This window comes from Struthio camelus, chromosome 1, assembly GCF_040807025.1.
Source record: "Struthio camelus isolate bStrCam1 chromosome 1, bStrCam1.hap1, whole genome shotgun sequence".
Taxonomy (NCBI): domain Eukaryota; kingdom Metazoa; phylum Chordata; class Aves; order Struthioniformes; family Struthionidae; genus Struthio; species Struthio camelus.
In genome coordinates, this window is record NC_090942.1 from 81,027,852 (window position 1) to 81,055,495 (window position 27,644).

Consider the following 27,644-nt stretch of genomic DNA (forward strand, 5'->3'; position numbering starts at 1 on the left):
CAAGCATCTGGCTAGGTTGTCTAAAGGTAGAGAAGATATTTTAACAAGGGGTGGAGGAGTCAAATAAGACAGATGGCAAACAGAAAAGGTAAGAAACCTAAGAAGGTAATATGGGGCAACTGCAGGAAACAGTTACTAATATCCATATTACCAGCAAAACAGAGAACTTAGTTCAGGTCTTAATTTAAGAAGTAGCATGAAGGGACTGAGAACTGGATGTCAACCTCCTGTAAAACAGGAATTATACTGTCATTATTCAGAATTTTTGCTCTTCTGTCCTTTTCCATGGAAGGCTATTAAAATAAATTTTCCTTGGTAGGAAAAGCTGGGGGAGGAAAACAGCAAAGCACAACAAAACAGAAATAATTAAAGTGCATTAAAAATATATTCTATTGTATCTATATAAGTTTCCCTTTTACATACATCTTGCCTCCAGACAACTGGGTCTGTTTGCAGTTCTACTTTGTCTGAAAAAGCTGCTGCCTAAATGAAAAGTGGAGTCCTTTCCACTGAAATGAAAAGTGGGTCAGATCGAGCCTCTTCTTACACCCGTATCTGCCCATCTTGCCTGCTGCATGCTTTGAAATATCCCTGCTCCTAGTATGGCTTCATAACAGACATAGTCAGGTCCCTCCAGCCATAGATTTTAGATACACAGAGTATCCAAGTATTTTGATTTAAAAGTATTCCCAGAATGGCTACTCTTAAAAGCATAGGGATGTTCTTGGCCTGAGATGGGCCACTGCAGAAACGGATGCAAGTGATGGGTTGGGTGAGTAGCAGCATGTCAGAAGAGGTCATTGCTACATGGATAGTGATGCTGATGCTTCCTCAACAGCACAAGGTTTGGCTTTGCTGGGGTATTTCAGAAGTTATGCATGGATGCGTATCCAGCTCTGGTTACAAGGTCAACAAAATGCCAAGTGGAGAAACAGCCAAAATTTTCCTGCCTTCTTATGGTGTGACTCGGGACTACAATGCAATAACTTCTATAGGAATAGAATATATAAAGTAGAGCAGAGCCAACATTAGTATGCTTTTTCTCAATCCTCTCCCTTTTCGAATGATGCTATAAAATACAAAATAGCACTTTTAAAGGGATGATTGTTTAGTTCTTTTTTTTCTACTTCAACAGGCTACCCTGTTCTTTTATGGGGCCTCAAATATTGCTTTTCCTCCCTCTTAGTAAGGTAATCTGCAAAATAATCTGGTTTTGGAGAAATACATTCTGCATTGGGCTATGGCATATGTTTAAAAAGAAAATGAAAACTGTGAAGCTTTTGCACTGCACAGAATGACAGATTGTTAATAATCCATCATATGCAGGCTTTACATCTGCCGTTATTGGTCTGAGGTCAATTGGCCCTAGTAAAGCAGGAAGGAAATTGGAAGCTTCAGTGAACACGAACAAAAAGCTTCTATAAGCCTGCAAAGTGAACCCGAAGCCAGTATTCCCTGGAAATGCAAACTTTGGCTCCATTCACGTTTCTGTTTCTACTAGTAAATTCCTCACTTCACAGAAAAGTCACCAGGCACACATTTTCTTTGTAACAATTGTAATCGCAGATAAAGGCACAGCCTCAGTTGTGTTGTTGCTGGGAAGGGATCCCTTCCTGACCCGAATGAGGCGCACCACGCTGCAACGCTGTGGCCAGCTCTCTTCGACAGATAAATGAAAGCTTTCACCCTTTCACATGCATCAGGCCTGTCCTAACTTGTAACTTCATCAAGGAGCTTATTTAGAAAATGGAAGCTCACTGACATGGTGAAAAGCCCTCTTAAACTGCTTTTGACCTAATTAACTTGTAGTTACTTATGCCTATAACTAGATCACAGTTTTGGCCTAAGAGTTATGATAGCTGCAGAAGCAAAATCCATGTGAAGCAATACCGTGTCACTGTTATGAGAATTGTAACAATCTCGTCTAATTAATGTTTAATGTGATTTTGAATAAAAGCAATAAAATATGAAAAAACACAGCATTGAATTGCTGTTTATAGAGGAAGAGGTGTACCTACTTTCAGAACATCTCAGGAAAATTACCTGTATCAGAATGGTGATTTAATTTGACCTGTACCATGCAGAAGAAAGGTTTGATGGGAAAAAAGATAATATTTGGCAAGAAGCCGAAAATAACTATGGACTTTTTCCCCCTTGCCTGATATGCTGCTTAGGCCAAATCACATGGATAAGGGGCAGGCCCCACCCTTTGTGCTTTTTATAAGTAAACCAATTTGTTTGTACATTGTTCTCATAAGGAAGTACGCAGGCACTTTTTATTGAAAGTGCTGCGCTCTTCGTAGCGAAAGCTTATGAACATATGTTTTGATGAAAGATTGAAATAAAAGAAGTTAGCTTTCTTTTACTAAAGGGAACTGGCATGCTTATGAGACTGGCTCTAACAAAAAAAATCTAGTCACTGGAAGAAAAGGAGAAAGGATTCACATCAGCAGGTACTGAGGGTGGCTGGTGCAAAAAACCTGAAAGGTAAAAAAAAACCTTTTCTTTTCTGAACTTAGTTTCTCTCATATAGTGCTTGGTTGTCTATAATCCATCATGAGGCTCTCTGAATCTTGTTATAGGTGGGTTAAATTGCTGTATTTATTGTAGTTAAATTGGTTACAGAGCAATGCACTTTCAGGATAAGCTGTAATGTCAAAAAATAAAGGAAGGGGGGAACTCCCCTAGGACTTTTGGAACAGCCATACAAAACTTTGCTGCTATGACTGTGTTCTTTTGAAAAAATTGTTTACATGTCTAACCAAGTAGAGCAAGGTTATTTTCTGCCAACCGCACTACATTTAGATGTGGAAAGTAGAATTTGAAATTTGCCCCAGTGAATTCCTGTAGAATTGATATCCTTATCACCTGCTTCTTACAAGTCAGCTCAGTTCAAGCTAAGTTACGTCTTTCAGGTAAGATACTTTCTTTTACAACTGGCATGCAGCACATAAGTGGTGGAGGGGTTTCAGCAGGTGCCATTCTCCCCTGAAATCCTCGGTAACCAGATCTGGCCTTCCCTTTTTGCTGCCGGATCTTGGGTACATAGTGACGGTTGATTTAATCTCCTGGATGTCACAAATATATGCCCTACCATTTCCACTGGCACTGAAAGCCAAGCAGCGCATCATTTCTTTTCTCAAGTCTGCCTGCTCAGCAGCCTTTTGGTTAGCCTCTCAGCTTTGATATGGGAAATACTTCTGGCCAGTCACAGAAGCGCAGATAATTCTCTTCTGAGAGACATTTATCAAAGTAGACCTATTTCTATTACATGCATTGGATCTGTTATGCAGCAACGCGCATGAAAAATCTGTTGCCACTGGGGATGTTCACCTTGGAGTCCTCGTGTAACTCTACCTTTACTAATTATGTTGCATCTTATTCAGTTAAGATTAAATAAGGGGTGCATAATCCTTCAGCTTGCAAGTTATTGCTTTCCATCCTGGAGGCAACTGGATTGCGGTACCACGTGGAGAGATCCTAACCAGTGGGCTGCTTTGTATGCAAGCACAATACTGCTTTCCACTCCATCTGTACAGTTTAAAACAGTACTGGCTCTCTTGCATAGACTGTACCTATCTGTTAAGGGATTTATGAGAATGACTGACTCAATACATACAAAATATTTCTCCAGTGAAGTGTGCTGCTTATGTACTAATGAACTCCAGAGATTCATGATAGTTCTCCTTTTTTCTATGAGGACTGCCAGTATTTTAGGGTCATCCACGTAGGGGGAAAGGATCTAAGAGGAGTCCTAGCCATTGCTTCCCCTTACCCAAAAGTCTCTGAAACCAAGTTCCCCAACCTGCTCCTGCATACGTGAGAGCAGAGCTGAAGGGAAGGACCCGCACCTGCGATGAGTCACTAAGGGAAACAGTGGTGGGTTTTATTTTGATGATCTTTCTTCAGCATTATGTCAAAAAAAAAATTGTTTTTTTTCAAAACTGGTGTCCCAGTCCAGCAAACACATTTCTCTTTGCTGGATGAGAGAGAAGGAACAAACCAGACAAGAGTAGTTTAGACTAATAATCATGTTTCAGGGGCCTCTTTCACTTCTCCCTTCTGCTTTGCGTATTTAACCTATCACCTCTTTCAGGGCAGGTACTGCCTTTAGCTACAAAACTATCTTTAGCCACTTGTGCGTCCCTGGCCTTTGCCTAGCTCTAGTAAGAGCCTACATGATGGTGAATTGAGTTGGATGTCAGGGTTAGCACTGACATGACCTCTTTTTGGAGGCAGATCCCGTGGCTCTCTGTTGCAGTGAGACAAACTTCCTGCTGAAGAAATAGTGGCAGGGTTGGCCTGTGCTTTTGGCCATTGGAGAGGGAAGGACAGCAGGATGCTCCAGTAGGGTTGGCCTCTGATAGGGTTGCTCTCCAGGAGAGTTAGCCTGTGTCTACTCAAAACTGCCCTGAGGTTGGCGAGTGCTAAGTAAGGGCTGTTGAGACATAACCTTCACTGACAGCATAAATGGACTGAGAAGCACCATCGAGGGACACAGGGGGATGAGAGGAGGAATTTGGGAAGTGGGGTCAACACTCAGCTTGGGGCTCAGGTAGACTTTGTGGTGAGTGCAGACCTGGAGGACTTTGGTACATTTAGCTACCGTGGTAGCTACCATCTGTACATGCAGCTGTAATATTAATAGACAAAAATAATGCAACAAATGTCCAGAAATGGCATAGTCAAGGTACCGCTTCATCCAGTTTTGCTAAGCGTAGGCCTATGGCTGGACACCCTCTAAATAAAAAGTCATTTTGTATTTGTTGGAACTGCTAAGATACACTTCCCCCTCCTTTTTTCTTTTGTTTTTGCAGTCATGAACTTTAGAAGCCTATTTTAATGTGCTTTCCTAGGAAAATAAAGATTAAACTGTCACCTTGCTGGTTTATCTCTTTTTTATGGTTCCCTTTCTCTATCCTGCTCACTCAGCCACATATAATAAACTTCTCACAGTGTTACAAGTTTTGTTCTTTAAGTAGACTCAGGAGGAGTGGAAGGTGCAAGTTCACCATTCCTGGATCTCAGAGGATCCACAGGAAACTGGGATTCTTTATTTCTGCTGCTCGCAGAAGTCTGCATGCATTTTTTGCCAAATTTCTTGATTCTGGCAGATAATTCTTAAGGTGGAGGAAGGGTTACAGGTAAATGTAACAGTATGGGAGACAGCAATTCAGTTTTCCATTTTCTGGACAATAACATATAGATGTGACCTTTGGCAATGGAAGGAAAAGGTCTAGAGAAGAACAAAGGAGGAGGAGTTAATATAGTTTCCTCAGAGGCCTGCAAACTCCAGAATATAAATAATTTAGACCACAGTTTTTAAATAGACAGAATGAGACCATGCTGCTACACTCCATAATCTGATCTTCCAAGTTTCTGTTAATCATCCTAGCAAATAGTATGCAGATTCTGGTTTTAGCTTCTTGCAGGGCTTCCAAGCACTTGTCAAATCAGATCAATGCATGCATTAAAAGACATCCCTTATAGAAACTCATTTCTGAGAGGCAGTTCCTGCAAAGTGAGTGCTGCTTTTGCATGAGGCTTGGTTTGCCTGTGGCTGAGCTGAGGATACTGAAAAAATAACTCGGTTATAGTTAACTTGTTAGAGTAAGCCAAAAATTAAGATGTCAAACTTTAAAAAGCACTGAATAACAAGTTAACTACTGACACTTTCCTTTTTAAACACCAGCCAGCATGTTTGTGATCGCTCCTTTTCTTGTCATCTGTAAGTAATGGCATAGATTGTCCATAGGCTGTGACTCCTTGCTCTCTTTTTATCCTCTTCTGGCCTAGCTGTACACATTGGCGTGAGATTTCTTACCAAGACAGCTGCGCTGAAAAAAGCATCAGTTTGGCAGCACCTATACTGCATTTTTACCAGGATGATTTGTTTTGTTTCTCAGAGGTTCCTATCAGAGCAAGGTGCAGGTTTAGCTGTACAGCTGCATCAGATGCAGAAGTACTTATCTGATGTTATATAATAGCCAGTTGTAGCAATACTCGTCCTCCCGCTAAAGGTCTGCACTTAGCCCTATTCAGGAGACTAGACTCTGAACTCTAGGCTGAATTTTCTACAAACAGCCACCTTCAAGGGTGTTTCCAATTGGCCTGTTCTTAACATATAGTGTACAAGTAATGGTCCCATGTATAGGGCTGTAATGATTTTTTGTGCTACTGTGGCTTATTCCTCTTGCTGTTCAGGAATGGTTATATTAGTGAAAAATCAGAATATATTAATACCATATACATTATCCGAAGTGTGATAGCTAGTACTGATAGTAGGGAAGGATGTGCTGTTTAAGCTAGTGTCAATGTCTGATCTTAAGGGCTGGTTAAGTCAATGAATATGCGACAGCCCATGGCCTGTCCTGCCTCATTTCAGTTCTTTTTTTTCTGTGTGTATTTCCAGTTCCCTCTTTTTCTCCTCTTGATTTGTTTCTTGTTACTGTATCTTGCTGACTTGTTCCTGCTGGGCTTTTGGTTTCCCTTACAGACTCTGTAAGGCTGGTCTCTAGTGACCTGTTGAATATCTCAAGGCAGCCCAAGAGCACAGCTAGGGAACAGTGAGATGTTTTGCCACATGAAGTTGAGTCTAGATTTCTAAATAGTAAACTTTTCAACATTAAGTTGCAACACACTGCTAGCACAAAACAGGAAGCTGTGTGACCCAAGCTTACATGGGGAAAGGGATTTCTGAGAGGCTCCTGTCATATATTCGAGATGCTTCTTTATTGAAGGCTTGGGATGATGGTGTGTCAATGACTTAACTTGAGCAAGATTGGGAAATTATGTTTTGGCTCACTCATGGAGTTAATTAACATAGCTGCACTGTGACAGATAAACAAGTCATCTCTCGTTTCTCTACCAATGGATGTATTGTCCTTTTTTTTCCATTTCTTTCCCCTTCTCCTTGCCACACTGCTCCCATTCAAATTTCTGTAGTGTTTTGCTCTAAAGACTGTCCTGAAGTGCATGAGGAAGCTAATGCCATGAAAGCAGCATCTGGAACAGTCCTTTCTCTTGAGATAAAAAAAAAGAGTTTCTAAAATAGGATGCAAGCTGTGATCTATATGGATGCACTTAGCAGGGCAAGGTACTGTAGCATTGGAGCTACAGTATGGCTGTTACAGGTCCCTTCCCTTCCCTTCCCTTCCCTTCTTTTCCCTTCTCCTCTATGATAGTACTGAACTATGGGTAGATATAAACTGCAGTTTGAGGTTGGTCTAATCTCTAATGCTCATACATTTTATGGGGAAGTTTTTTGTGCATTCCTTTTTCTCTGTTGTCCAAAGAACAAAATAAAAAACAATTTAGCATACCAGGAGTAAGTGGCTTATCTAAGTTTTGTTATATTGGATACTTTCTGCAAATAGTGGCAAAACAGCCCAGAGTGCTACAAGTGAAATAATGATTTTTAAGTTAGAAGTTTAAATACGTGAAACTTTAGCAAAATGAAGTTAAAATCCTGTATTAAAAATAGTATTGAACATCAGGTGACAAATCACTTGAGATTTGTTTCCTCTTCAATTACTTGCTGGGACATTAGCATTTTTTGACTAATCAGTCACTTCAAATTTTTTGTATTAAACTCCTTTAAGTGTGTCACTCCTAACAACACCTGTATCCAAAAGACATATATTGTCCTTTATATTTGAGTGGTGAAATAAGATACACTTGGAATGAGATGTCTTTTCCAAATTTCTAATTCTTTCTGATATCCAAACACTTTTCCAAAGTGTTTAGAAGCGTAGGGCCAGATTTTTGGTAAAGGTAAATCAGTATACTGCAGTGGATTTGGGTGGGACTGGGATGGTTTACACCAACTGAAGACTTGGCACTTCAGGCATACATATATGACTTATTTCATCCTCATAGTTAACACTAAAGAAATAATAGTTTTTAGGGTGAGTAACAGAAAGAAGGATTGAAACCCTGCAACTTCTGCTGTTTTCTGGGTCTGAATGAAGCAACTAATAGCTTCATAGCTCTGCACAGGAATTCTTTCCAAAGGATAAGCAATCAGAAATTAAACTGCAGCCTGGTAATCTTCCTGACTCTTAAGTCTTTCTGCCAAGTGCCTGTAAAGAAGCAGGATACCCCAGTCACTTTGCACACCTTTCCTCTCCATTGAGTATCTGGAGACCCTTGCAGAATACAGCTGCAATAGAAAGTTGCCTTCTGCAGAGCAGCTGCTCTGTTAGGTTGCACAAAATGCTGAATTGGTGGGTACAGCTTGCTCTTATCCCAAGGGCAGGAGTTAAAAATGCACAGGGGTGCAATATGCTCTAGGGGTCCCTGCTTGAGCAGGGAGGTTGGACTAGATGATCTCCAGAGGTCCCTTCCAACCTCAACCATTCTGTGATTCTGTGATTCTGTGATTCTGTGATTCTGTGCCCTGTTCCCACTGACTTTTTTTTAGAGTGGTTATAGGTGCGTGTGCGTGTGTGTGTGTGTGTGTGTGTGTGTGTGTGTGTGTGTGTGCGCGTGTGCACATGTGTGCGTGCATGTGCTTTTGTTTGACTCCCAAATGTGAGTCTCCATGTTTAGGATTTAAAAATCCTGTTGGAAACATATCAGAAATAGTGCTGTATTCGGAGCAGCAAATAGCCAAATCATATTCCAGACAGGAAGGAATTAACTTCAGTTTGTTTCTTCCGCAGTCTGAGTGTGTGTGTGTGTGTCTGTGTGTGTGTGTCTCTGTGTGTGTGTGTGTGTGTTTGTGTATGAATTTGATACTTGTTTGAGAGAGGGCAGTGGGAAAGGAAACCTCCTATTTTAACTTTTCAGAGAGACCCCAGTGACAGGTTCTGGATATGTGCATAGTTTTGTTTGACTTTGCACACGTGGGGTATTGAACGGAGATGTTCGAGGCAGCCTGCTGGTAGCGTTCAGGGCTGGCCGCTCAGAGACACATGTCCTTGGAAACGGAGGCCAGGAGGGAAGTGAGTCTAATGCAAAGTGTTAGAGTAAGAGTAGTTTCATGCTAAGTGGGACTGTGACTTGCTATGCTATGCTGCACTGGGAAGCAGGAAGATGGCAATGTGTGTTTGCGTATTGTGGGACTGATATGTCTAGGTGGACAAGGACAAGTTCCAATAGGTCTGTACCATCTCTTGTGTGCACTCAAACATGCAAGATACCTGAGTCCAGTCCCCTTAAGTGAAGGAATATTTGAGAACACTAGAATATATACATTTTTCAATATTTATATACATGTAAATATATATATGTGTGTGTGTGTGTGTGTGTGTGTGTACCTCTTTTCCTAGTGTTTGGGCTAGTTCTTGTTTACTTTCCTACCTGGAGCACTCAGGGCCCAGATTTTTCAAAGGTTTCTCTGAAAGTAGAATTCTTATTTATTGAGATGCTTGTTTTGGGGTGTCATTTGGGCTCAGTATAGGCTATTCCTTTGCAGTACTTTGACAAATCACCTTTTATTTTTTTTCCCATCCAGAGAATGAGTATTATTGCTATGATCTTTCCTGTTTTTCTGCATGGCAGCCTGGTGATTGAATACACCTCGAATTTCCTCATCTTTCCTATCTAAGCCACCTGTACATTTCTATTTCTCCAGAAAAATCTGCCATCAGTGATTGCAAGTAACTTCACTTGTTTGCTAAATCAAACTGCTTCTTGTCTTTAAAGCATGTACATGTCAAGGGTTCTGAGCAAATGTTACCTGTTGGAAAGTACCTTATACTCTTGCACTAAGACAAAACAATGATGTGCATAAAGCACTTGAATATTGAAAGAATTTCACTCAGGACTCAAATGCAATTAAGAGCAATGTGGTGTAGCTTCTCATTCCTATTCTTTTATTGCCTGGATTTCTCTTTGAGGTATTGCTGTGTAACCAAATTTCCTTTCTAGAAAACAGTACTTCTCTGGCTCCCAAGTACTGCAAGATTTACAGCAGTGAGGTGTTCAGTGAAAGGTTCTGTAGAAATGTCAAGTACTGGTGGGTATTCATGAAAAACTGCCTGCTCCCTAAGTCGTTAAAATGGAGAATATGTTCTTGCAGGGACCATGATGTCTTCACCAAATGATGCCAATATGGAAGAAATACCTTTGGAAGATGATGAGCGAGACAGCATAGAATACAAGATCCTAATGGCCTATGCCCAGCGGCGGTTGTCTGTCAGTGAATATGGGAAACTTATGAAAAAGGAAGCTAATGTGCAGAAACCCTCATCCTTAAATGGGAGAGCAGTGAAGTTTGAATATCAAAGCCCAAATGAAGCTGGGCCAAGCCAAACAGAGGTTTCGCAGGGCGCCATGTTGGAATGCCTAAGCCAAATGCAAACAAGACGAAAATATCTCTCAAAATATTGTCTACCCTCTTCCTTCAGTAGAGAAAAACATGAAAAAATCCCAAAGCCTTCATTTCTTCAGAAGCCATTTTTGGCCCAAAGTTCCACAAGGCATTTCTATCTTCCTGTGGTACAGTATCAAGGCACTTCAAAAGTGAAACGTGAGCATCTGATGGGTATTTCTTAGTTCTTTCCTTTTGCTGTTATTTGTTAGTCTTTAAATCTCTCTCTAAATAGCCTAAATACCTAGTAGCCTGTGGAAAGGCAGGAAGAGCAAGTTGGTTTTTTCACTGCTTTGTCATCTTTTATGCTAGTTCTTTTGAGTTCTAATTAGGAAGTCAGATTGCCAGATCTTCACTAGTGCTTGCACAAATGAGACTTATGCTTGTGACTGTTTTTTTTTTGTTTGTTTGTTTATTTGCTTTCCATCATATGGTGTCAAATAACATGTAATTGTACAGGTTGTTTTTTCCAAGCATTGACGACTTCTTTTGCATACCTGGCTAGAAATAAAATGTAAAACACTGCTCAGACTGAAGATTTCCACGCTAAAATCAGGGAAGAAAAGTTGTATGAAGGCCTGTTTAAGAGCTTTATCATGGGATACATATTCCACACTACAGACCAAATTGCTAGACTCAGCTTTAAACTCTGTGATGCCATGCAGTTGGCAGCAACTAGACCTAAGCACAGAGAAGCCCTATGCCTCTCATAATCCCCACTGTTGTTAGAGCTCAAATGGGAACAGTCTTCCAGAGTTATTTTAATCTCCTCCACACATTGCTACCACTGCCACAGGATTCCTCTCAAGTACAGTCCCTGACTGAGGAGAGGAGGTAAAAGCAGCCATCTCTGGTCTGAGGCTGGCTGAGAAGGGAACAGATCTTGGCTTTGAGAAAGCTGAGGAGGGACTTTCCCGTAGTAGGTCTGAACCTGCCCTCCCATATACTGGAGGAAGCGGTGGTGGGTGGCAGTTATTAATTTAAATTTAGGGATCCTGTCGATGTAAATGACAGCCCCCACTGCCAAGTTGTGCAAGAGGTGCTACACTATGGACAAGGAGATTTAATCTTTTCTGCTCTGGAAAATAAATCATGCCTTAACTTCTCATAAAAGATTGAGAGAAGATAGTGCGATATCCCCATTAAATAGCCATATTCAGTATATGGTGTGATACTGTGTTTTCCTATAAATAAGGGAGTTTTGTTTGTTTGATTTGTTCCAGTTTGATACTACCGGCTCAGTGACCTGCTGATGGCAATGGCTAATCTTTCCTTTTGCCATACTTGAAGACATTGCTAAAAATTATCCATCACTCACGTCTCCAGCCTAATGCCCAACCCCAATCAGTTTAACTGTCCTGGACCAGCCCCTGCTCACTAAGCCCCTGATTCTCCCTGCTGTCAAATCCACTTATATCCCCTAAGAGATGTTCTCTGCCTCAGCCTGGTTCATTTTGCTGCAGGGAAATGACCAAGACTTGCCATGGTTTGGTTGCTAAGGTCATATGTCTGCATCCAAATGTCACATTCTATGATGTCTGTTTTTATTTACATTTTCTTTTTACATTTTATTTCCATTTTATTTTTACATTATCAAAAAAAGCTCCCAGGAGTTTCGGGGTCAACCCCTTAATGGTCCCTCCAGCGTACCATCATTTTCCCTGCAGGTGGCAGCATGGCATCAAGCTAAAACCTCACCGTGCCCAGCTTAACTTCCCCGGAGCTGGTGTTTGACTTCAAATCCATGCTTTACCTGACCTTCAGCAGATTGCTGGACCATATCCTAAAACTTTATTATTTGTAACATATAGTGCTAGCAGCTGCAAAGCAAGCTTGGCCAGGCTATTCTGCAAAAAATGGGGATGCTTTTTGGGATTACTTGTTTAAGTAGCAGGCCTGTTCTGTCTAAAACCAGTTGCGTAATCTTATGTTTCCAAAGCCATAATCATACACTGTCACAAATGGCCTAATCCCCTTCCTAGAAGTCCAGCAGCTTCCAGACAAGCTCTGCATGCAGTCGGAGGGAAGGAAATGTCTTGGGGTTGATTCACCAACCTTGAAATGCAGTTTTTATTGACTGCATTAACCCTGCTGCCCTCACAGTAAACTCTGCTTGTGAATTTTACACATGTGTTATGGGTCAGGCTGCTGCTGAGCTTGTCTCGCTGTCTGCCGATCACACAGGAGCTGCCACTTGTTGGTGGCGATGGGGAGATCAAGTTTCACATCCCAGCCTCAGGGAGGCTAATTGCAAGAAAGAGTAACTCTCAGCTGAAATAAACCTTGCTATAGCTCTTCCCTATAGCTCTGTACTATAGCAGGAGCCCCTTTAGGTTCTCCTAGCTGAGTGAGGCCTTCAGCTTGTGAGGGTCATTGAACAGCATCATTATACAGGGTGGATAAAGCCAATCTGGCTGCAGAGTGATGAGTGCTCCCAATATTCACTTCTATTTAATGCAACAGTGTCAAGTGCAGGAGCAGCTTTTGTGGCAGAGGTGCCTCTGAAGTGAAGCCTGCTTCTCCTGTGCTCAGGATCAGCTGGTGGGAACAAGGAGAGAGCATTGAAATGCAACATCTTTCCTAAATCTGTGCCTACAGGTGAACTAGCCATGGGCTACTCACAAACCACTAGCAGTAGCGTCTAAGATTCACTGTCCTATAGAGCTATTCTCTTTAGTTTCTTAATCTAGGATGTGCAAGAATGTATGCTAGTGAGCAACGCCTGTACTTGCTTCTGTGTGGCCTCTATATGGTTAACTGCTACTCAAAAACTAGACAGGGGTTGCAACGTATTTTCTGTCTCTCTAAATTGCTACCACCCGATCTTAGGCAACAGCAGAGCCCATGTATCTCTTGATATGCTCTGGGCACTGCCACCTCAGAGGGCATGTAAAGGAGTAAAGCTTTTGAGTTATTTCCTGGAAAGATTAATTGCCTTCTTTATTTCCCAACCCCCTTCCCAATCAGATGAGACGGCAAATGTCGACCACATTGCAGACAGGCTGGCTAAGCTTGTTACTTCCAGACCTCAGCCATCCCCTTCTGATGTGTCATTCAAGATGCTGCCATGTGGCCCGGATCTGAAACTACAGGGCAGAGGTGCTACTGGTGGAAGTGAGAGTGAAGAAAATGGTAAGGGTGAAGAATTTCATGCTCATAGGAAGTTTGTCAGGTTGGTACTGCACACTGAGGCATTTTCCTCTAGAAATGGTGAAGCAGTCATGCCTTCTAGGGTAAGACACTGTGAAGAAACAAGTTTGGTCTGCTGTGCCTTGCTCTTGTCACCCACGTTTCAGGGGCAGCTCTGGCTGCGTAAGACCTTGTCTGCTACTGCAATAAAAAGAACATCCTTAAAAATCCAAGGAGATGTGTGACATGAGACCAAGAGAGTGGAGGTAAAGTGACATAAGGTCATAGAGCAGCAAAGCTGGGAATAGAATGAGCTGTTCACTGAACACTGAGCTTCTAAGGCCAAAGACCTGTTCCTTGGGAAATAATGTCTTAGTTAAAGGCCAGTCCCTCTCTGGTGAGGTGACAACATTGGTCAACAACCTCTGTTAAAAATCTGAACTGCTTGTCTTCTATAATGTCTGCAGAGATTTAGTTTTCCTGCTACCTTTTAGGAATTTCTGATTACAGTCTGACAAACCTGGAGTTCATTCTAGTGAATTACAGAAGGTATAGCTGGTAATGATGGGAAGATGTTTCTTCCTAATTTTAAGTTTGTTTTTCTTGGGCTTCTGCTAGCTGCTTTTTCACACATCTATCTTGTTCTCAGTCATGCCTCAAAGCACAAAGGGTTAGCAATGGGATATTAAAGCCCCTACTCTTTCCCAGATTCTTAAGCCGAGCAAAACGTTGTGCAGATAGAGAAATAGCGCTACTTATTCCATGCAGACTTGAACAGTGAGCTTCTGCCTAAAGCCTGGATGCAGAATGCCTTGTGATTTTTTTCACAAAATAGCAGCTGTTTTCATGATTAATTGGCACCAAGGCTTTCGCTGTAGCTTGCTGTCTGGACCTACTGTCCAGGCTGCAGTGTTTATGTTGCTGTTCTTTCTTTTAACAGATGAAGAAAAGATAATACAAACAATAGTTGCACTGTTAAGACAATCAGGGGACCAACTGGAAGAAAAGGTAAGTACTTATGTTTTCAGCAGCTAGACAGGCTTGAGTATGTGTGGGCATACACACACATGTGTGAAAGAGAGAGATGAAACATTTGTTGGGAGCAAGCGTTTTGTAACCCAGCTCTCACTGTCTCGATCCTGAACTTCTCTTTCCAAACTTGGGCCTGTCTGAAACCTTCGCCATTCAGTCTGAAATCTTTCTTAAGACCAGAAGACTAGCACAGATCTCTGTTGGAGAGTGGGGGAAAGACAACAAAGAGGTTGTGCAGTTCATTGCATTCATAGGAAGTTGAGCACTTGACTGAATCTGAGAACTCAAACCGAAACTCTTGACTTGGCATTAAACTTCACATGCAAGTTGTTCCCTGTGAAGGGTGGGAAACGCTACAACTCTGAGAGTTGTTGTAGGGAAAAAGGAATAATTGTTTTGAGTGAATATATAGAAGAACCTCCTGCATGAGCCCGTTAGTTGGAGCAGAGCTGGGGGTTTTCTCTATTAGAAATATAGGTGCTTGCACCCTTAGCTCCCTTCTTTAGCTGCCCCTTCTGCTCTGTGAAGGTGTACTCCCACACGGAGGACATGGAAACAGAGAGTTACCCAGATATGGTAAGAGTGTTCCAAAGACTGTGACTGAGCAAAGGGAGCTTAGCTCAGCAGCGGCCACAGGCCCTTCTCATAGCCTTGCCTCTTGTGTCACCCTCCCAGTGCTCTTGTATTACCATGTCTCCTAACCTGCAGGCCTAAATGCAAGTGTCACACTTGGTTTGCTTTTTTTCTCTCTCTGCTTCTCTCATTCAAATGCAAAAAAACCTGAAGAGCTTTTAGAGGAGATCCCCCCCAAAAACATCTCCTGAGCCTGAAGGAACAGCCTTGCGGTGAAGTGTGGGTTTTGTGTGTCTTCTCTTGCAATCGGGATCATGATTAGACTATAGTCTCTCTATATACTACTGAGAGATGCTCCACTGTCCCAATGAGATGGGGAAAGCAAGTATCACAAAAGTTTAACCAATCCTTATTCTTATTTTCAGATCAAAAAGGACAAGACGTTCTATCAGCATTTTATAGACATGCTGTCCTACACCTTCTTCAAGAGGGTCACTGACCTAATCCTGGAGGATGTCTCAGCAGACTCAACAAGCAAGACAGAAGGCCAAATACAATGCACCAAAGTCGCCTTTACATTGGAAGTTGCCACCAGACTTACTGCTGTGGACAACCATCCCATGAACATGGTCCTGGGCTTTGGAATAAAATACCTCAGAGAACACTTCACACCTTGGATTCAGAACCAGGGTGGCTGGGTATGAGTTGTCCTCCTTTGACTTATAGCCTAAGGCACCTAGGAGTAGCCTACTTTCACAAAACTAGAATGAGCCAGAGGCAAACCAAACCAAAAAGGTATTCTTTAACACAGTGTGTGCTTATGCTGTGAAATTCTTTACTGCAAGAGGTTCTCTGTGCTGAAAGCTTTTTATTTGCATAGGCCCAAAAATCAATAGGAGAAATTCATGGAGGGCTATTAAATGCAAAACTATTCCTGGCCCAGGCAGCATCTCCCACCACAGATAGCTGAAGGCTGGGAGAAACATGAGGAAACTTTACTACATGCTTGCCCTAATCTTATACTCCTCCCTAGAGGTCTGCTGCTGGCCATTTCTGGAGACAAGATGAAGTTTAGTAGTTCATAAAGTCAGCTTTATGTTGTGGTATGCTTCTGCTTCCTCTGTACATGAAGACATCCGTTTGTCTTCATGACCCTTTTCCAGAATTGGTTGTATAAGGTGTTCTTTTGCTAGCAGTGGTCTTGAGCTGCTGCCCTTTAAGGCTCGTTTGCCTGGACTTGTGGTGAGGCATTTGCAACGGAAATCCTAGTCGTTTTGTGCTTCATGAAGTGAATGAAAAACATTCAGTATCTGTAAAGTATATGTATGTCCATTGAAACAGATAGAATATGAGGATATCCAGTGATGTCATCATGAAATCCTACTGGAAAACCTGCTGACTGCAGATTTGAAAATATGCTGAGGTTCCTCATTGCTTCTATAATTGTAACTTATCTTCCTCTGTTACAGGAGAAGGCTTTGACTTTACTGGATCAGGAAGAAATTGAATAATCATGACTGCATTGATTCTTCAGGTTACATAAAGCCTTCAGGGAAGGAATATGCTGGATCTTACCACAACCCAGTGCCAGAATGATTACTTGCTATTTATTTTTATTTCCAAGGAAGGTTGCAATGTTGCTTGGCCAACTCTGATGGAAACTATTTCATATCCTTGAAATTGGTATTGATGTAGAAGTGTAGACAAAGGCACTTTCAACTCCTCATGGAGCATTCAGCCCCATGGATAGTGACTTCAGGTCACTACCTTTCTGAGTACAGATGCTTCCCACTACTCTTATGGATGGCTGGGCAAATGGGAGGAAAATATCAAAGTGTGCAGTTAAGAATCATTGGACTGTGATCAACCAACAAGCAACTACGATGGGTGCTGCCAGCTTTGTGTGGTTCATAGTGGTGTCATCTGCTATCAGTCCCACTGTCCCTTAATAGGAGGTGCACCTACACACAGTACACCTATCAGTTTTCTCTCTCTTTCTCTCTTTCTCTGTTTAGATTTTCCAAAGGACTGATGCCATTTTATTTTTCTGGAAGGGACCGTGTAAGGAGGATAAGGGCTATTACTTCAATGCCTTCTCTGTTCTCCCAAGAAAATAGACTTGATCCATGTATAGATACTCCCCTTCAAACCATAGTGCAATAGGTGTTGGCTTCTACAGCACTGTTTTGTCCATTAATCTGGAAGATATGAGCGCTGTGCAAGCTTTGTAGTCCAAGAAATTTAGAATTTATCTTTCTGTGTTAGTTTTCGTCCATATTCAAAAGAAACTCCATGCTATGTGTAATCTCAGGGATTTCTCAGAAAACAGAGCTGCACCTTCAACTACTGAAAACAAATGATCTGGTTAGAGTTCTTGAATCTGAACATGGGGCAGAGGAAGGAATAACAGTGCATCATTTAGAGTAGCAATGTATGCCAGTGAAACTATTCACTATTTTGAGGCTGTTTTGTGCAGTGCGTTTTGCTACAGGGGCATTTGTGGCCCATTTGCCTGGTGACTACTGGATTTCCAACTTCTAGGAATCCCCAACGGAGAGAGAAAGAACTTGGAACGTCTGCTGAAGCTGTAAAATCATAATGTTGCTTCTTAATACATGATTTTCCAGTGCAAACTTAATGTTTCCTGAAAATACTCTCTACCTCTTAGTAAGATGTCCTTCCATTGCAGGTACTTGTTCTATGTGTACAAGTACGTTAACTGCAAAGACTGCATGAAAACTTATTCACAAATCATGAATTTGAATGAAAGTGATAAAAAGCATTTGAACTGGATATGCAAAATATGCAATGCCATAAAAGATGAGCATTTTTAATAAACCTTAAACTTTCAACTCATTATGCATAGCAGACTCTGCCTCTGGTTTGGACGTGTATGTGTGAGGCAAAAGACAGAGAAGACGGAAGTGAGTCAGCTTTGTTTCCCTTGAATACCTGATATATGTCTAGACTTCAAGTCTTGTCAGTTTTTGAGAAGAGCATACGCACTTTCTGATCACTTCAGATGTCCCCAAAGGGAGGATGAATTTGGGAGAGAGGCAAGTGCTTACCCAAAAGTTCAAAAAGTGCTGTGCCTGTCCTTGCTTCTCTGCCCCGACACCTTTTTCTTATGGAAAAATATTGTAAAACAATGGTCATAATCCAAAATATCATACATTAAATTGCTGAAGGCTATGACAAAACTTGATGCACAGAGGTCAAGGAGAAGCAGTAGTAATTTAAGGCTGAGAAGCCCTAATCCTGCTACAGGTTCATAACATAGGAAAGGCCCTACTAGAGCTCACAGCAGTAACGGTCTTTTTCCCTGTGCTGGACTATGGCTGCTCCTGTTCCTGTTTTGTGAACAAACAAGGAGTGCTAGCCTTCCTCACGCTGGAGGCTGCTGGCTGCTGGCTGCTGCTCTATTATAAATTTAATTGATTTCTAAAACAAGCTTATTAGTTAGATCTTGGCTCTGAAGAACTAGACGTTATTCCATTTTAATTACACTGAGGCTGTACTTGGTTTGCTGATGCGTACCAGTTTGCAATTAGCAGGGCAGTAGCTTATGGATTTTACTTTTAAATTTTCTTGGCTGGAATAACAGTCTGCTATTTAGCAAGGTGCAAAGTTTGTGTTTGTGTGTGCGGTTTTGAAGCTGCAGGTTTAGCAGCCCTAAGCCCACACCTGCCTCTCATCTCTGGTTTGGTACTGCAGGGCCAGTTTCATGCCAAGGACGGAGCCAACAGCCACATAGACTGGCCTGAATGGGAATGTGAAAACTAGCCATCTAAGAAAAGATACTCAGCTGTTCTTTATTTTCCTCTGTATTTCTGGGTTGTTAAGAGGGCCTTTTTTCAGTAGCAGTACGGGCCAGCATAGGAAATCAGCCAAGTGAGCTGTTTCTTATTTAGATATCCTTTCGTTTGTCATCCACATCAGTTAGACTTTAAGAGCACTCTACTCCTTTTATGGCAGAGATCTGTGGTAGCCTTTTTGCTGGAATGAAGGCTTTGGTTTATTGTAAGAGCAGTCAGCAAAGCTGAACACCAAGTTGTTGCCGCTGCTGCTGGCTGGCATTAATTAACAAAATTGTACTACTGGCCCAGGCAGCCTTTGTTTTATTGTCTTTTTTTTTAAATCCATGATGACTAAGCTAGTGCAATAAAAATGTGTACAGGCGTGCGTGGAAGTGGAGGGAATGCTGTGAAGGGCCCTGACTGTCCATGCCTTCACTTTACTTCAATCTCTCCCAAGAAGTCCACCTCTACATTTAGCTGTAGGTCCCTCTGGTGCCAATTTGGGAAGTTACTGTAAAAGACAGAGCAGCTTTGCGTTAAACCAAAAACTATGACTTGGGATTTTTATTACTGTATATCTAACCAAACCAGTATCATGCTATTTGTTGTAGCAGCAGTTTTAATCTGAACGTGAAGCTGATTTCACTGTGCTTTAAGGTCACGAGGACTGAGTTTAGCCATCTACAGATGGTGCCAGGATTTATTTCTTAAGAACGGTACAAGAATCCTGTAGCTCCCTTCTGCAGCACATTAAAGCAAGTCAGTCCAGCAGAGTAGCCTGTGTTAGCACCAGATATTGCTATCCCAGTCTCTGAGAGCCGAGGTTCCCACTGCAAAGGGGACTTGCCACTCCTGCCATTCCCCAGAGCAAGTTAGGCCTACTGCAGTTTCTTGTGGGGTGGCTAAAGCATGAGATAAGAACATCCTGCTGTCCATGAATACATAATGTTGCACAAATTTGCTAGTCCCTGGCTCGTGGCCACAGTGCCTGTTGCTCCAGTAAGTAACCAAGGGGAGGTAGAAATGGTAGTAAGCACGCTGGAGCCTTCTCCTAAAAACAAACATTTCCCTTATCTTTGCCATAGCTGTTGCAGGGCTGGGTTTCTTTTGGCTCTCATAAAATGCTGGAAGAGCGGCATGTGCCAAAAGAGGCTAGTAAGATACTATGTAGGCACAAACAGAGGTCTTGGATCTTCTCATCGCATTGTAGGTCTCAGTCTCTTAAAATTTGATTCTCCTTTCTCTCCTTCCTACAGGTGAAGGGTGTGCTACCAATATATGCATTTCAGGAGACAGAAGGTTGGCAGAAAGTGAACTACAGTGAAGCAATGAGGGGAATAACTCAATAGATTCCACTCTCCTAAAAGTAGAGTTACTGTTTATGACTTATCTGCTAAAAAAGCTCACAATCTAAAACAAGCTCAGGGATAAAAGTTCACGGCTGGGATGTTGTAGTGTGAATGAAGGGCGAGAAGCAAGCAGAGAGCATTGAAGCTGAGTGCCTTGCTTGTTTGTTAATCTGTGGCTGTGATGCTTTTGCCAAGGATGGTGTTAACTCCAGAAGGGAGGCAGGAACTAGCCGTGCTGCATGATCCCTAGCATGATAGGTTGTGAGGTGGAGTTTGGAGATCTTCTTGGATTGGAACAACTGCAGTCCTTCCTAATCAACCAACAGGGAAGTTTTCTCCTGTGGCCCATGACTTACTCCACTGCAGAGCTGCCAAAACAAAAAGCTTTTGTCTGTGCAGATCCATGAGTGATGTGTTTCCCTGCCTGGGGTGGCAGAAATGAGGGGCTGCAAAGAGATTTCTTGGTGGAGTCAGCATGTTTGCTACTCAATTTCATGATAATCTTCCCTTCCTCTTTCTCCTCCAAGGACACTTTTGGCAGACTTGTGCCAAACTTCAATCTGGCTGCTTCCCTTGACAGATCTGAAAAGTGGTAGTGGGAGAGACTTGCTCCAATGAGGAAAGGGCTGTTTTTCAGTACACTCCCATAGACTTGAAGGTAGATGCTCACTTCACAGCTTCAGGTGTGGTGTGCAAGAGGCAGGCAGATAGGCAAGAACAGCACACAAACGAAGTGACAGTCTCTCTCTCAAGGAGAGTCTTAGTGAGTATTAAATAATTGAGACTATATTTGCACTTATTAATAAGACAGTAAGCCAAATAAGATGCCAGGAAAGCTCCAGAAACTTTATGGAGCAGGAGAGCACTAAGCTAAGTATGGAAAGGGAGAAAAAGGTCCCAAATCCACAGGTAAGAGATGCTAGCGGAGAACCCACCAGCCACTCAGGGCAGTGCAGAGGAGGCACAGTCAAAGTGACAGGCAGCTGGTTGAATGTGCCCCATGTTTCTAGGTTTGGCCACTTCCGCGATTGTTCCTGTGGGCTTTGTGCAACTCCTTGCTGGTTTTGTTTCCTACTTCCAGTGTGGCATGTGGAATGCAAATGGGGGGATACCAATGGGAACTCATTTTTTTCCCTAGGTCAGGAACAGATCCATGAAGGAGAGGTGGGCTTGACTCCATGTGGTCCCCTGCTCTCTGCAGGAGTCTGCCACATACAATGGTCTGCATCCTGATGTCCGGGAACATCTGCTACTGCAGTGGTTCTGCTTTATATACCTTTTATGCACAGCACTGAAATGGAAAATTTGGATTGTTTCCTGTTCCGAATGAGGCAGTTGAGGGATCTAGGGATTTGAACCTGGCTTTTCTTGCATGCCAGCTAACTGTTCTAGCCACTGTAGGTCCTATACCCCTCCAAAGCCTGAAACACTATATCCAGCAGACATCTGCTAGGTTGGGGTATTTGCTAGGCAGGCAAGAGGATACCCTATGCAAAGGAGCTTAGCACCATGCAGACTGAGATGGCTCTTCTTACGCCTACTGACAGAAATGTAGGCAAGTATGGGACTTTGTTGTATTAAGCAATACTTGAATGATATCTTTGGTGATGTCAGTGGTGCCTAAATATTCACTGTAGATACCTGTAACTCAAAATCTTTAAGTGAATCAGAGGCAGTGATATAAACCATGATGAGGATACATGACAACTAAGGTGGTAAGAAATCTCACAGCCTAGCTGCCCTTGCAAACTAAGAAGGCATGCTGTGTAGGAAATGCAGCAAACACTGCTCTCTGGCTTTATCTAGAGCCTTTATTAAACCGCTGCAATGCACGCACACACAAACAGCGAGTGCTGTGGTATGAGCCAAGTGTGTCTGGCTTCACCTTTGTGTGACTTTACGGTTTAGGGAAGGCGCCTTCTCGTGAGCACCTGGGTGACACAGCTTTTCTGCAAGGTGGTAGACACAAGGATTGCTCCAGGCATTATCGTTGGTTTAAGGCATCAAAGACAAGGTGAGGGCAACCCCGTGATCGACCTTCTCTGGTAAAGCTGGAGGTGGCTATTAATAGCAGCCAAGTCTAGTGCTTTGTGTTGCCAATCCCAACGTCAAAAGCCCTGAGTTAGCTCCCCAACCTCTCACAGAAGAAAATCTTAAAGATTAACCCCCTTCAGTGGCATTCTGGCTTTTTCAAAATTTTTGTGGAGGCTGGGTGTCATATTTGCCTTCTGCTTTTTATCTTTTTGGGTAAATACAGATCACATTGTTGCTTTCTCTCCAGAAAAGGTTTTTAAGTGAAAGTTGAGCTCTCCAATCCCACCCTCTCCAGGAGCTGGGGACTAAGGAAAATGTTGACCATCGTGTAAAAAACACAGCACTTAAGACTATTGTAAACATACTGGAGTACTTTTAGAGAAGAGATATCCTTAGAAGAGATGATGCCATAGCAAAAACATGCTGTATGAACAGGGTGCACTGACAGATGTTTTTGTGGGTTCTTTTTTTTTGTTCAACCTGGTGCTCACAAAATGGGAGATTAGCTCTTTTGCCAAGGAGGGTGAGTATTTGCCACCACCTCCTCGCACAGCCTGCCTAAAGCTCTCGTCGTAGAGCTCTTTTGTCACTGCCTAGAGTTTTGTTAATGGCATGAAGGCATGCATCTGTAACACCGTTTGGGTTCCTTGGGTGATTATTACCAAAATACAGGACATAATTAGTTCTGCTTTCACTGTGGCCAGCTGGGGTAACTGTTACTGTACTCTCCCAGCTAATGAAGGGCACTCTGAAGGTTACTGACCAGGAGAGGACCTGCACAGGCTCGAGCGATGGGGACCTATGCAGCCAAAGAGGAGACCCAGGTTTAGCCATAAAAGCATACAAGTTAAAAAAAGAAAAAAAAAAAGAAGTTTAAAAGTTTAAACAGCTGACTTCAAACCTGAAACCCAGGTATAGTTCGAGTAGATCTCAAAATATCTATTAGATCCCAAATTCTCCCTGAACATGGGTTTCTGACACGTAAGGACAGAGCGAACACCCCAGAAAAGGGCTAGGAAGTGCATGTGCCTGTGGAATGGTCGCTCAGCCCAACCTCTTCCTTTTTTTGGCAGCTTTGTCTGCTGCTAACACCCAGGCACCTGTTCCCACCTCCCTTGCAGCCTCCCTGCTGGGGACGGGCGCATGGTGGTGTCCAGCCAGCTCTACTGAAGCAGCAAGGAGCTTCCTGCGGATGAAGGGAAACTCACTCCTAAAAACAATAACAAACAAGCAAACAATGCTGGCAAACCAGGCCCGTGCATGTGCTCCGGCGAGCCTTGGTGTGAAACGATGTGTAAAAGCATTAGCGAGGAAGAGGGCAGAGTTCAGTGCTGAGGTCAGAGCTCTGGTTTTAATTAAGGCAAATACGCGGCAGGAAAGACAATATCCCATTATTGAGTGGGTAGTGGCTGTCATGTTAGAGGCAATGTCTGCATTCAATTAAAGGAGGCAAATTAGCCTCTAGTGCCAGAAGAAAAACCAAAATAAGAGCCAGTTTGATGGACCAAAATTAAATGTGAGACGGGAAGAATTTACCCTCCCCACAAAAATGCTTGGAATACGCACTGGAAAGAAACTTCAAGAAATGCATGGAAAGGCTTTGAAGGGGAGTGACTCACTATTACTTTGAAGATGAAGTTTTCTTTTTACTTTATGCTTTTAAAAAAGGTTTTAAGATTCATAAACTGTATTTTGCTCTAACTGGGGGGGGGGTGGGGAGGAGCTGGGATCATTTTTCTTCTCCCCACTGCCTCAAATGGTACCAAGCAAGCTACTTATCCCCTGTGCTGGGTCCTTCAAGAATGATACCCCACATCCCATATAGGGCAGGGGTTTTTGTCCCCAGCAGTGAGAGCAGCAAGTGAGCAGCTTGGACAGGCTATAAGACAAAGCAGTGAAAACATGCAGATATATCCCTATGGACACCAAGACCAGGGTGTCTCATATGGGGAAGAGCGTCAGGGAAACCTGCAAATCACTGCAATTACCAGCATGAAATGCCCCATTTCCTCTGCTACTGCTAATGTTTTTCAAAAGAAGGAGTTGGAAGGTGTCATATTATTTTATCTTCCAGTAGACACTCAGCCAAAACAGGCTGATAACCACTGTGGCAACAAATTTGCTGTTGATAGCATGCAATGGAGTCTGCAGTTCAGTCATGATGATTCTGTACTTACATTATCAAGTGTCTCAGCATGAAAATAAGTCAGCTAATTACCTTACGGCCTCAGGGTCTGTCTCCCTAGAAGTCCAAGGACTGATAAAAATTGGTACTCTTATAGCTCTTACAGCAATGAGTATTTGACTGTGGTGGTTCCCAAGATGACAAGGCTGATGGGCTGTCAGCTTCTTTGTGCACATACAGAGATAAAACAATGCATTAAAAAAAAAAATCCTGTATATGTATTTGTTCTCAAAAAAATTGTAATGGCAAAAGTAGAGGCAACTGTAATTGAAAATAGGTATTGAGCTCTTCTAGGTTCATATAAAAAACAAGTTCATATAAAAAACATCTCTTAAAGATATAAAAGATGCATCAGATCACTAATCTATCCTGTTTGGAAGAATCATTAAATATAAAACTAGCATCACAGTTGTAATGCATTACTGACACTTTGAGGGAGAGGAATAGACTCCTACTCTCGATGATGCACGTGAAATTCAATTCCTTCTAAGGAATTTTGGGCTTAAAGTAGTAAAGCACCTTCGGGCAGAGGGGGGTGGATCTTCATATTTAACATGATCCTTGCTCACACTGCTTTTTTAATTTTCCCCAAACTCTTATATGTCACAAAATAACATAGGAAAAGAGCTGTCCAGAGATCATTTCAAATACAAAGTGGTCTCATGCAACTATGTAATAAAACAGAGTGATTTGCCAAAAATAACCCCCCTCTCTGAAACACGCTTTTTCATTACTTAAAGTTGGCTCCTAGTGGCCTACTGGAGTCAGGAGACCAAATCCACCAAGTACCTGGTTACAGCAGCAGCAGCTAATCATGCGCAAGAGCAAGACGAATACCCGGTAATTGAGAACAAATGTTGAAGGCCTCCAAGAACCTGCAGTAAATTATGAATCTGAATCACCAAGCCCTGTTAGTTCTGCAGGTGCTTCACCCGTTGCCTTTTACAGTCATGGAAAGAGATAGGTTTTATTACTAACATCAAATTAATTCAAGGAAGCTAGCAGTAGGGATCTGAGGATCACTTCTCTTGTCTCTCTACTTGCTTCTCCTTTTTTGGAGCCATCTAAAGTTGCAGGATGATTCAAACAGCACATGCGAAGAGAGCAAAACATGCACAAAGTAAAAGGACCAAAGTCCCTTGAAACGGCAGAAAAAACAGCTCTCCCTTTCTCACCTATTCCCCCTTCACTCTGCACTGGCACACAGAAACACACCTTCTCCAAAGACTCGAAAAAATGAAGAGCAACCCTTTCTGTGCTGCTTAACAAACAAATTTCCTTCACATTATGACTGACTAGCCCATACCTGTGTCTAACTTTAGAGTTTGGCTATTTTTTTTTTTTTTTAGGGAGGCGGAGGGATGTGAATGGAGGAGCCAGTTAAGATCTCTAACCTCACAGAGGAGCAGGTCAGGACCCAGCTGAATCCGCTGTCGCGCAAGCGTGTATCACACATCTTCAGTTGAGGCCACTCAGCTGAGAGGCACGCAGACAGTGGCCACCATCAACGTTCATGCTTGGAGTAACATGAAAACAAGGGAGCTGAGGCATTTTGGGGAGGCAGGCAAGATACAGAGGCACTGTGCGACGCGTGGAGAGGGTGGGAGGGCTGTGCACTGGAAGGACTGGATAGAGAAATGCATTAAAAAAAAACAGTCTTCATTATTACTGCTGCTCATGCGACAACTTCTTATTAGAAGTATCTGAAAGTGTTTTTCTTTCATAAAGCAGTTCATGCCGCTCAGCTGTGCTTCAGAACAGCACCACCACAGCAAAGGGTCAGCACCTTAATGCTGCAGTGGCGAAGTTGCTCAAAACATCCTCATGATGGAAAGGGAAAAGTGGTGTAGAAGGAGGAATCAGTTTCTGTTTCCAGCAAACAGAGGATGCTTGAAAAAGGTGAAGTTAGGAAAAATACATCAATGGATTTTTTTGTAAGCATCTATTACTTCCTGAGCAATTTTAATAAAAAAATCATTTACAAATTCTCCTCCTGTCCACAGTAGGGGTCATTTTCTTATCCTTTCTTCCTTTGCTTTTCAGCATAGGGCATATTTGCATAAAGTCTGGATCTTTATCTCCTCAGTTCACCTGCTGCTGACTTCCCACCTAGAGTCAAATAACCGTGTCAGCAATACTGTGCTCCCTGCCACAGCAAGCGATTGCGATTTCACAGCCAGGACAAAGGCTGCTTCAGTCAGGGAACATGCTGCAAAAGCACATGAAATGCCCTGGAAAGCCACAAGCTGGTTTTCAATAGACGGTTCATGTAATAAGGACCAAGGGAGATGAAGCACAGGAAGCAGACAGTGCGCAAGCACCGCAGGCATGAGTTTTTTACAACACTTTCCATAAGTGTCAATAGGTCTAAGCAAGATGCTGCACCAAGGCTCATTGGAAGGGGACGCCTCAGATGAGACAAAGGGCTCACAGCGCACGAGGTTGCCTGCGCGGATTCGCGGTGCCCTGTTCGTGTCCTCCTGTTGACATCTCTTCCTGGGTCTGGCCTGCTCTTCTCCAGCCAGCCCCAAATGCTGGCAACTGGTAACTTTTGATAGCATGATAGTGCCTTGAACCTTTAATTATAAAAAATGCAGTCATGGCAGTACAGAGGAAGGATTAGCTGACCCCATGAGAAAGCTCTTACAATCCCCCATCAGAAGACGGAGGCAAAGGGGCTCCAAGCAGTGATGTTTTCTAACTCACTAGGTTACAATCCTAATTTGTAAGCTGTTGCTCCACTCTTGAGGACATGAAGGAAACACGGCTTGCTTACTGTGAAGCCAAACGAGTCAGATGAGAAGGATCTGAATAGAAAACAGCTCATCTCGCCAGATTATCCCTGGCTCCCTCAGCTGCAAAGCTCTGCCTTTCTCCCCTGCCCCATGTGCAGCCAACTTTGCTGAGGTGCCAGGAGGAAGGCAGCCGCACCAATGCTCCTCCAAGCTCCCTTCAGGGCAGCATCTTCATTTCAGGGGTATCTTCTCTTCCTCCTCTTAAGACTACACAGAGGCACAGAGAAACACAGTTCTTCTCCAAGGCCACAAAATCAGCCAAGCTGCTCACATGGACCAAAGTGTCCACACCTGCACCTATCCAGCTCTGGTACCTTCCTGCCATTCACCTCACCTCACATCCCACTGTCTGCCACACAGTCTGTGACTCTCCTTCCCGCTTCTTCATTCCCTCTGTTAGTTTTCCTAGTGCCCGGGGTACAAGCACTTGGCTCT

The 27,644-nt window shown here is 42.8% G+C and overlaps 1 protein-coding gene across 1 annotated transcript; it reads left to right on the forward strand.

Annotated features, from left to right (window-relative positions):
* The first annotated feature begins 2,353 nt into the window (after positions 1-2,353).
* Positions 2,354-17,905, forward strand: BCL2L14 (BCL2 like 14). The gene is made up of 6 exons (XM_009678721.2): positions 2,354-2,487; positions 10,025-10,474; positions 13,283-13,447; positions 14,385-14,452; positions 15,475-15,747; positions 16,519-17,905. The coding sequence occupies exons 2-6, from the start codon at positions 10,030-10,032 to the stop codon at positions 16,558-16,560; spliced, it is 993 nt and encodes a 330-aa protein (XP_009677016.2). The 5' UTR covers positions 2,354-2,487; positions 10,025-10,029; the 3' UTR covers positions 16,561-17,905.
* Positions 17,906-27,644: the final 9,739 nt, after the last annotated feature.